Source organism: Charadrius vociferus, unplaced genomic scaffold (assembly GCF_000708025.1).
Source record: "Charadrius vociferus isolate BGI_N301 unplaced genomic scaffold, ASM70802v2 scaffold7, whole genome shotgun sequence".
NCBI classification, from domain to species: Eukaryota; Metazoa; Chordata; class Aves; order Charadriiformes; family Charadriidae; genus Charadrius; species Charadrius vociferus.
Genome location: NW_009649308.1, coordinates 2,880,911 through 2,892,340, shown reverse-complemented (window position 1 = coordinate 2,892,340; position 11,430 = coordinate 2,880,911). Strand labels below are relative to the sequence as shown.

Here is an 11,430-nt window from a genome sequence, read left to right as displayed (position 1 = left end):
GGCAAATGTGAATTCTTCTACTCACAACAGGAGACCTGGTGTTGGTACTTGCTACATCATCACGATTTTCAAAGGAGAAATTTTAAAACTTCCTTTGGCCTGAGATGAAACTCTTGGCATTTTAAAACTGTTTTTCTCTGGCTTTATTATATGAGGGAACGATTTAATGTTTCTTTTAAAATGGGAAATGGTATCACTCTCTGCCATAACGAAAGCCTGTTTTAGATTGTTTTATTACACAATTTTTAAGTGCACATTGCCATAGCATTTCATAGGAGTGTATTTACATTTACCTTTCCAAAACACATAATATATTATGTTGCAATTAAAAGCCCACAAACTCAATCTGATATTCTTCACTAATTTATTCCCAAGCCAATATGTATTTTAATGTTCCAAACCGTTGCTAATTAACGCATGGAAATATTTTAACATGGATTTTGATTAATTCCATTTAACAGTCTAACCAGTGCTAAAACATATGTGGTGTGTCATTTCTTTCTTTTGAGGAAGGCATTGGCATTAAATCTTTCAATCTTCCTGAGCACCAAATGCTAATTTCAGGAAGATTAAATAACAGACTGCAGCTACAGTTTCCTTTCTTTACTTCCCAGAAGGTGAAATGAACATATTTATGTGGGAGGAATTTCTTTACTGCACAAGCCAAAATACAGAAATTAGATTCCCCCCCCAACATTGCTAATACACTAGCAACCGCCTGCCAACTAAATAACTTTAACCTATATCTGCAGTTCATGGAGAGTTGCCAAGTTATATGTTCAACTTTCTTTCACTCTGTTTTTTTTTTATTAAAGTATTCCCATATGATGTTTTCACCTGCAGCTCCTAAATGCTTTTCCATACTTCGATCAGAGACAACTAGCTTATAGTGGGGTGGCTCTGGCCATAAAGCCAGAAATGCTCATATATAAGACCCTCCTCTGATTTTCACACTTTGAAGGTATGTTATAAATATGATTCATACGGTATTGCTCTAACGGTTTAAAATCTGAGTATAATTCTGCATGTCAATGAACTAAGCATACAAAAAACCCAGAGGTATGCATACAAGTAAGCATCTTACACATGTAAAAATGCAAGAACACAGAGCAGGAGGAGGCTGCCTTCTGGATCATGGGTTAATTGCTTGCATATCACATACAGCTTTTCACAAGATGGAGTTTGATGAGCTCAAGAACAGTTAAGCACTTCCCGCTCTTGCGATTCCCACCAGAAAGCCAACCGTACCTAAGTACTGTAGTTCCTCTTTCCCCTGTGGTAAGTCGTTTCCCTGTCCTCACTTCCATTGTCCATCCTCTGCTTCATGGTCAGCATGTTCCTACTCAAAGCTGAAGCAAAGGTTCCCTGTATGTTCAAGATCAGACCTACATCTCCTTAATGTCTACCACACCTCTATTGCATAAGTACCCTTTTCTCCTTATTCCTTCTCTAAGCCTTATTTTACTTCTTGCAACATTCTTTGTAAATCTTCATTCAGCTTGACAATATATGGTACTATCCCTCCTCCTTTACCTTTCACTAGCTATGCTTCCATCTCAGCTGCTAACATAGCATCTGAACAGGGTTTGTTTGGTTTCCTATTACTTCCATAATATGTATTCGCACTTTCTGCGCCATTCAGCTGCCCAGATTCTTGGCGTTTGCAAGAGAGCATTCCAGTTGTTCCTTACTGATCTACGCCTACCAGATAAAGCAAAGACCAATTTTCTACCTGAATACCATTTTCATCAGGATTAGAACTTTCTTCCCCGAGCCTACATTTACGCCCACTGATTTTCTTGTATTTTCTTTATGCCTCTTTTTAAACATTTAACAGGTGTGTATTAGATGTAGTACTTTCATCATATTCGCTAAATCAGTGGCCCTGGGAGAAAGTCAATTATAGCTACTAGCAAGAGTCCCCGCTCTCGTTCAAGAAGCAGAGGCTGTCCTGAAAAGCCTCAGGTTCAGTCCCAGCGATGACTCACAGCAGCTGTCATTGCCCATGCAAAAATGTGTGCATACTCTCTTGCCTGTACTTTAAAAAAGATGACTTCTGTGTTCTCAGACTATTTAAAACCTTAATTCCTGTGCTCTCCACAAAGAAAAGAACAGAAGAATTTGTGGAAAAAACATCCAAAAAGTTATGACAGGAAAGAGCAGAGAATATGTAGGTAGGTTCTTTGAAATTAGATGTGTGTTACTTTAAAGGTTTGCATCAGATAAAATAATATTTAACATAGCTGACAGTAAGGTTTACAAATGGCCATTCATTCTAGCAGAGAGGGCCAAACTGATATCCAAATACCTTCCAATCCTGTTCTCAGTAAGAAGCATGCCTGCTGTTCACTCGAGGGCTGATCACAGCCCAGAGTGAAAACACACATAATAAAAAATTCAAATAACTGAAGATAGTATTTTCTCATATTTTCTTACGTGAGCATTCTTTGTTTTACAGTTCACAGAGAATATATTTATTAAAGCAAGTCATGTTCCACAAAAGTATTAAGAAATAGTGCAAGGACTGCAACTCGGTTACACCTGATGGACTTGCCCTAGAAGAACGCCCTCGTTAGCTGACAAGTAAGTAGACTATCAAGATCCAAGAGCATCCTTCCTTATGCATTTGCATGCCAGATGGATGGAAACAAGATGCTGAAAAATTGGCTCTACCAACTCCTGGTCATTATTCAAAAAGTACATTACCAGTCAATGTGAAGGTATTACAACACCTAATGCTACCTTATAGGGCTTGTGATATTTTCCTTAAATTAATGGAAGAAAACAGAAAAGATGCAATCTTATGGAAAAGCTGCCATAATAATGCTTTTCCATGAGATACCCAAACAATACTCCTCTATGGGTGAAGAGTAAATATTATAACCCCCTGTCCTAGTCAGATGCACCAAAGCACTGAGGACCACTCATCAAAATGAAGAACAGGATTGATTGACAAAGATTTCTGCCTTCTGTTTGATTAAGAAACCTCTACAAGTTAAACTGGCTATGATGAGTTTGAGAAGTACTAAAGTTACTGTCCCATAGTCACAGACCAAATCTGTTGGCTGAGCTATGAATACATCCTACAGTCCCCCTGCAGCTGTTAAATGATGGCTCCACATCTTTGCTCAAGCAAAACAAATTCTACTACTGTTCTCCCCAAAGCCTTTGAGATCATTTCACTTTGTGACATTTCACATGATACCATTTGAATAATAGTATTTCTTACACTTAACTTGGACCAGTAACAAGCCACTTACAAGCAGTTACTTTGGCACTGGGAATTTCAAAAAGGTTAAAAAAAAAAAAAAAAAAACCACTTTTCAAGACACCATGAGACTGACTCTTCACAAATAGAGGTACTGTAATTTCACCGAGATTTTTTTTCTTTCACCCAGCAAGAAAAGATTAGGAGTAACTAAAAAAAAAAAGAAAAGACAAAAACCCACCACACACTAACAAATGCACAATGGGAAAGAAGCTATTTAACCCTTCCTTATCCAAACCAAATGATGTACATGGTTAGTTCTTTTAACCACACCTATTCAACTGAATTAAAGTGCCCTGTACTGCAGTCTGATGTGAAACGCAAAGTTCCCATTGGTCACAGCAGTACAAAATCAGGCCCTAAACATGCTTATTTATGTTTGATTTAAAATAGGCAGGTTGTCCTCTTGCTATCCCCATAAAATAGCTTTGCTAGCAACTGTCCAAGCAATCGGACAGTAGCCTTAGAAAGGCCACAAGAAGAGGTCTTCAGTCGAGTGGTGTCATATGGTCTTCATTTAGAAGTATCACAAGAACATTACTTCTCACAGTATTTACAAATGAAAAACATATGGCTGTAACCTGTAATACTGCAAGAAATACTGCTCTTTGGGTTTGTTTTTGGCCTCAGACTTTTGAAATATGAACCAAGCAAAGGGATTTCAGCTTAATGCGTGATTCAGTCCATTTTTCTTCAGAGCTCAAAGTCTGGGGGACAGCTAAAGCTTGCATCTGAAAAAAGTGATTTGCCCACAACTATGGTAATGTACTATAGTTGGCAACCAGAGTAGCATGTATATCAAAAGGGTGTGGGGGTGGTTAATTAAAGACATCTACTTTCCATTTAATTAAAAAAAAAAAAGGGCGATATTAAATTGGCTTTGGCTCCTATAAAGAATTTTATAAGTCATATATAAGCCTCTTGCATTTACTATTTAGGTTCAATCAATATGGTTATCTACCTGTCAATTTTTCTTGCTCTTTAATGCAGAAAGAGAGCAGACTTTTTTATAGCTAGCTCAGAAAGTACTAAGCTAATCAATACATGCAGCGATAACAGAATGATTTGAAACACGTAACAGAAGCTTATCACTTTGCAGTATACTGAACACGTCAAAATATTTTCCTAGAAGTAAAGTGAAAATAGAAGTTCTCTTTTTTTTATTACTTAAGTGGGTGGTGACATAGATGTTGTAGGCCTTTTGGATTTCTTCCTAGCTTTGTATTTTGGGGAAAAATTGGTATATGAACATTTGCTACTTTGTAGGAACGTGAGGCCAATTTTGCAGTGAGATTTAAAAACTCTACCTTGAGAATCAAGCATTATCTTAATTGCCCTTGATTTCCCATCCCTAAACATTTATTGGAAATCCATGCATTGTTCTGGAGAACTGCACATAAGATTTTCCAGGAACGCATCTTCTTATGTTCCCACAGACCTTAACAACCTTTGCTTTACTCAGTACTCTCAGTAATACGTGTTCGAGCCCAATCTGAAAAGTACAGGCTTTCTTTCAGCTATCTCCTGCTGAGTTAGTCGATTTGAAATAATTTACAAGCGTCTGATTCCTAGAGGTTTAAATATACATACATGTATCAAGATGCTGGATTTTAATGCAGCAGAGAGAAGATCAGCTGTTACCGTGATCTCTAACCTCTACTTTTTTGAAGAGATGCATAGGATTTAACTATGCAGTTCTCTTTGAGAGCTAACAATCACCTGCTATCATAGAATTTAAGTAGGTGGAATTGTACATAATGCAAAAGCTCCTTGCAGTGTCCCAGGCTTGCCACAATTTAGCAAATGTTAAATGCAAGTTCAAAAATAATATATATATATATATATGTAAGTATGTATATAAATACAGGCTAAAGAGATGAGAGTTAATAAGAAAGGACCAGGAAATCATGTTTACAGCTTGAGGCTTTCTATAATTTTTTCTATCAGTTTTAGCTCCAGGGCCATTGTTATCAATTCTATGTCATGATATCTGGTGCATTTCTGCATGTCCCCCTGAAGTCACATGATGGCCATACGGCCTCCCAGTTCCAAAAGGTCTGCTTTACAATTTCTCAATCTCAGAGCCTGGCAAGCCAGGGTGCATTGGGTTTCGCTCAAGGCACCAAACACTACATTTTTTTTTTACCTTCACCCTTGGAAACTAATACTGGTAAGTAAAATGAAGAAGAAAGGTAAAAGAAATCAAGAGGATCGCAAAATCATACAGAAATCCTTACAGGACATAACTAAAAGCCTACAGAGGTTCTCCTGTTCCTATTTCTCTACCAGAAATGGCCACTCACAGTGCAGCCAGCTCTGAACCTACTGTGTGGGTGAGTCAGGGTCTGGAAATTACACAACAGCATCCACTCAGGGGCAAGGATTAGTCCACGGGTGCAGAAGTGCTGCTAACACTACATCCTGACCCAGCCTGGTAAGTCTGTGTAAACTTACCGTGAATGTCTGCAAGCTCAAATCACTAAACCACAATCCATTGCACAGTGGAGACACGCCAGCAGCAAGGCATTAACAACGTTGTCCACTCCAGAGGAGCTGAAAGATGGATGGGCATCTCTGAGGGCAGAATTGGGCCCAGCAAACGAGCAAAGATTCTCAGAGCAACACCTCAAGTGACACAAATTATGTTATAAAATTGATCACTTCCTTACACATGGCAGAATGCTTCCAGGGCACTCAACATCCTATTCCATTAAGCCATGATAAATGAGACCATATTTCCACATCAGTCTGAACTCATCTTTTAAATCTGCTTGTTCAAATATTTGGTTACTTATTCCCCTCCCCCTCCTTAAGATAGTAAAATTGTCCTTTTCTTTTCCAACTTTGCACGTTTTAAGAGATGCCATTATTGCAGAACCATCACCTAGGAATTTTATTTCTTCATGGAATTCCTCATCTTAAGAGCACGCAAAATTTTGAGAGAAATCAACTGAAAAACTTTTGGTATGCAATCTCTATGAGTACACTCAGCAATCTGAAAAAATGGACTCAAAGATATAGAAGAGCCACAGAACAAATCATGGAGAAATGCCTCCAAAAAGTAAATCTCCTACTGCTAGTTTGAAGAAGATCGCGGCCACCACCTGGAACAGTGTTAGGATGGAAACCCATGGAGCAGGAGCAAAATCGTTTCAAGCAGATCACTGTGGCTCGAGGTGGCTAGGGAAGGTTCGTAAATTGATAAGCACCACCGAAGGATCATAAGCCTCCACATCAACTGTATAAAGATTACAACAGAGCCACTCGCTGCAGTCATTCTGGAAAGGTTATGGGTTTCACAGGTGTGCACTGTCAGTTCTGATTAAGCTTAAACTAAACCAGTTATCTATAACATTGGATTGGAAGGAGTTTTATTGCTGAACGCAGGGTAAATCAAATTCAGGATACACATCTGTGGAAAAACACAGAGGGCCAAAGTTCACAGTCCTGACACAGGCGAAAAAAAAATCCAAACCTCCAGACTCAGGAGGAGATTTGCCTGTAAAAGATCCACCAGTCTGGCTATCGTCATATGTTCTGTATCGGAAAGGAAAGTTATTCGTCACCTGAACACAGCGTTGGGTTTTCTTTTCCTCTTCAAATTATTGTTCGCTCTTATTATGCAGACTGTTTTAAGATTATTATCTGCATTCATTTCTAAAGTGCCTAGAGTTTTAGCATTTATTTGATCATAAATGAAATTAATTATACACCTATACTTTTCACTACACAGGACGTAAACTAAAGCAGCTATAGCAACAAATTCACAATGCAATTTTTCATTTGTGTGACCAGGAATCTTTCCAAAAAAAACAGTTCACATCAGAGGTTCTTAGAGCTACACAAGAAGACTGTGGATGAAATCCTGTACCCAAAAAACATTGCTAACAACTCAACTGATTTCAACAGTGCAAGGATTTCACTCAACAATTAAATAAAGAAAAAAATGCATTCTTAATAGTTGATACAAGTTGCAAAAGGTACATTCTGTTTCCAAAAATACTTCATATTAATGCTGCACTTTAAAGTACCTCTATTGATTCATAGTGCTAATAGATGGCAAAAGTGAAAAAACATATTTGCTTTTGCAACATCATTATTTCCTTTGCGTGCAATTATTTACTTGCCAAACAATGCTAAGGACAAATCGCAACAGACTATGAAGCCATCTACATCAGCAGATTTTTAACCTAAGGTAAAAATAAACAGAAACATCTGTAAAGTAATCTTGTACAAAGCTACGTTTATTAACAAATACATTTTCTAATAAAACACCATCTGCAAGCAACCCTCAGCTTCCACTTGATATAAATAGGCCTTTTACTGTTTTCAGATGCAGTTCCCAGAAAATTATTCCAAGCTCTACTGCAAAACACATCAGTCTTTGTTGCTGCTTGGAATGTTAATAAATAACATCAAGTTTTTAAATAGTCAAACAAATTATTGGCTTGAAACAATTATTCCAATAGAAAAAGCTGACCTTTTGCAATAAAGTGGTTTAAGAGTGCATCGTTCCTCATTCCTAGTATAAAAATATTACCAAGCAGGGAAATACTTTGGAGAAAACAGAAAGCTATGAAAAACTCATATTGCAATTCTGCTCATACGTACACTATAAACCTACCTTGCAAAGGTTACTGCTTTAGAGAAACTCAGAATAAGAGAAAAAGTATACAGAGTAGAAATAGTTCAATTGGTATCCTTATTATACATCTGTGCTTGGAATGGACACAAATATGAACCAACTAAAATGTTCCTCACAGGACTACTGTACTGACCAGCAATACAAAATTCAACAGCTTAAACTTTTGGTAGCAGAGACTGGGACTGAATCCCAATATTAAGAGCTCTTCAAAACGCAGAAAAGCTTTAATGGGACACATTTTCGTAAGCGTTGCTCAGAATTTAAGCCACATTAATTCCATTAAAAGCAACAGGAATTTAGCAAACTCTGCAAATAAACTCCTTACTGGTAGAACTATTTAGTACCACTGAAATTTGAACACTTCCATTTTTCCTTAGTTTAGAACAGCAATCTTTCTATCAAATTAGCTCCTAACTGAAAATGCAAGAGTGAAAATTGCAGATAAACTGAGATATTAGAGTTCTCTGTCCAGAATTCTAGCTGGTATAAATATATTACAGCTATTACATCCAACAGAGATCTAGCTTTTTAATATTCATCAGAAACAAGTATTCCAAAGTTAGTATTCCAAACTGTGCTTTTAAAACTTCATTAAATATTGCTACTGGGACTATCACAACAAACTTTGCCAAAAGTAGTCATGCACATTCTAGAAAACAGGAATGTTTTAGACCATAATCCCAGGAAATGGAGCTGCGTATTTCCAGAGGAAAATATTCAGTGCATGACATACTCAAGCAGTAAAAGAGAAGATATTTTAAACTACTTACTTCAGTAACAGGAGGAATGTTGAGCTTTGGTACTTTGTTCTTCGAACTAGGTGTGTTCACTTTTCCTTCCAGCAGCGTTCCAAAGGATTGATTTCCATATCCACTCTCAATTTCTATCGGAGGTTTCAGTTCAGGTGAGTCATTAGGTACCTGGTCCTGACCGTCCATAGGCCTGACATATGCTGTAGGCTTTTGCTGGACCATACTGTTTTTACAGTGAAGTCCTGGTGGGAAATTCTGGGTCGAAAGACCATTGTTCGCAGATAGCAAAGATGTGGAAGGAAGCGGAGATCCAGGACCATGACCTACAAACTCAAGCTCTGTGGGTGACTTTGAATGACTGTTTTCTTTATAATTATGTTCTCCAGCTGCTGATTTTGAATGAGTATGCCTCCTTGAATGTGAAGATGCTGCCACAGAATTTGCTTCCTCAGTTCCTCCACTTTTATGCTGCTCACTCTGACAATTATAGAGGTCTTCATACCTGCCCTGTGGCTGGTCATGAGAAGAGCTATGTTTTGTTCGACTCTGTTGACTACTGGATTGGCTTGGCTGGGCCCCACTAGAGTTGTGACCACCACGTGACCAGTCTGTCCTCGACTTCCTGCTGCTCTGGTGACTGTGTAGTAGAGTAGAATTAGATGACAATGAAGAAGGTGGAGGCATCGATGTCGATGAGTGGCCGCTGATCTGATGAGATGGGATCATCCTGTTTCTTGGTTCTGGGAAAAAGTTCTGATCATTTTTGTCAATGGGTGTCTGCGGGACAGAATTCTTTGGGATTCCTACAAGGTGGCTCTGGTTGGAATGGTTGGTTAACAGGTCCTTCATCTCATCATAATTTCCCAATGTGTTCTGGACACGGTTTGCAAGGGCATCGCCTTTATTTGTCTAGAGTATCAAAAAATAAAGGAAAAGAGTGAGTAAATTCCTGATTACAAAGTTACTGCTCAGAATAGTTGTCTTAGAAGACGGCAAATGTTAGCTGTTTAATGGTGTCATGCTGACATTTAATTTAATTTCAATTACATTTTGCATATGTTATGTAAGAAAAACCTATCAATAACTGTGTTCAAAGAATCTCTTGAAACAGGCTTGCATGAGTAACACTTGTATACTGCTTCCCAGTTTCTTAAATATGCTCTCAGAGAAGTGTTTAAATTGCATCAGTTATGGATGTTAGGAGCAAAATAAGCTGGTTTTGTGTCAGAGATGTTCAGCTTGCTCATTTCATATCGTGAAAAACATGAACGTGCAATTACTGGCTACTGAGCATTTGAATTGCAATCACACAGTTTATTTAAGTATGTTATTGCTCCATCAGCCCCTTGACCCACAGCCCTGCCATAAATAGAAGCTTGGTAGTCTCTAATAAACATATAGTGCCAAACTCTTCACTCCACTGTAACTCCAATTATTTTTCTATAGAGGGTTCCGTTTGACCTGAGGTATCTACCATCTGAATCGAGAAAAGAAAAAGCTTCTACCCACCCAAATGCTACAGTAGCTTCAAATAAGAGATCATGCAAAAATACTTTCTTATAGAACATAAATAGACATGATTGCCACATTCTTAAGTATCGGGATTCTTCCATTGTCTGCGGGCTGGTTGTATTTGTGAATCATGCTTTCCTTCGAATTCCAGTAATTATTAAATAAATACTGACTCATCTGTGTTTCACTGCTATTATACTTTTTCTTTTGAAGCATGAAGCGGGGGCTTTTGGTTCTTTTTCCTTTCACTTATAAAAAGCTGGACAAATAAACTGGAAGCTATAATTAATACGCAGCTAATTTCCTCTCCCTGTTCTAACTCACCCCACACAGACCCAAAGTACCAGCCTTCTTATTGACCTTTATGTTCCATTGAAATGACCAGCAAAGAACTAAAACACGTTATTCCCCATGCTTATTACTTTACAAGACTCAAAGGATAAAAACAAAGCAAAACTATAGTTCCTGTTCAAGCAGTTGGTTAACTTCTCCAGTCTGGAATTAAATGATGAAGTTTCAGTGTATGTAAGATACTTCAGGGTACAGCCAACTATACTTTTACTTATCTTTGGGATTATTTTTTTTTTCATTCAATACAGCAAGTAGTGTCACAGTCCAAAGACGCCTAATATCAGGCCATAAAGATGGGGAAAGGCAACACTATGAGCTCACGCTTGGTTAGAGAGTGTAGCAGTTCATGCTTCGGCAAGGGATCCCACCATGCCACTGATCCCATTTTCCTCAAGTATTAAGCAGAAGTTTGAGTGATGAAAAAAAATCCATGCATGGATTTCTCCTGAAATATCTGCTTATATTACCCACTGCTGAACTAGTCAGGAAGATGAGAAGAATATTGCAGAAAGATTTTTTTTTTTCTCCTTAGTACAGCACATGCCATAAAAAATGTGAAAAAGAAGATAATAAATGCAAATTTCCTTTTGCTTATTCTCAGGGATTGGAACATATATTACCGCTGCACTGAGGCAGTGATTTAAAAATTAACTGTTCAATGTGGTTCTCATCTATATACATTTTGCCAGTGCTCCTAACTGACACAGTTAATAATCCAAGTTGTGGAGAATCACGAATCACTTTTATTCACTGAGTCCCTAGGTTGGTCATTTTAGTGGCAAAAATTATATTCTAGCTAAGCCAAGAATAAGCTCTTTGTATATGAGCAGTCTCCTTCAACTGAGTCGCACAATGAGCTGTTTGGGCAGCAGCCAAAACCAGGCTCTCTCTGTTCAACCCCC

At 38.0% G+C, this 11,430-nt stretch overlaps 1 protein-coding gene across 1 annotated transcript in view; it reads right to left on the bottom strand.

The window, feature by feature from the left end:
• The window catches only part of AFF2 (AF4/FMR2 family, member 2), a 243,237-nt gene that overhangs the window by 223,366 nt on the left and 8,441 nt on the right, over positions 1-11,430 (bottom strand). Inside the window, exon 3 of the mRNA XM_009889318.1 lies at positions 8,684-9,574. Within this exon, the coding sequence (XP_009887620.1) occupies positions 8,684-9,574 (891 nt within the window). The remainder of the gene's footprint in view (positions 1-8,683; positions 9,575-11,430) is intronic.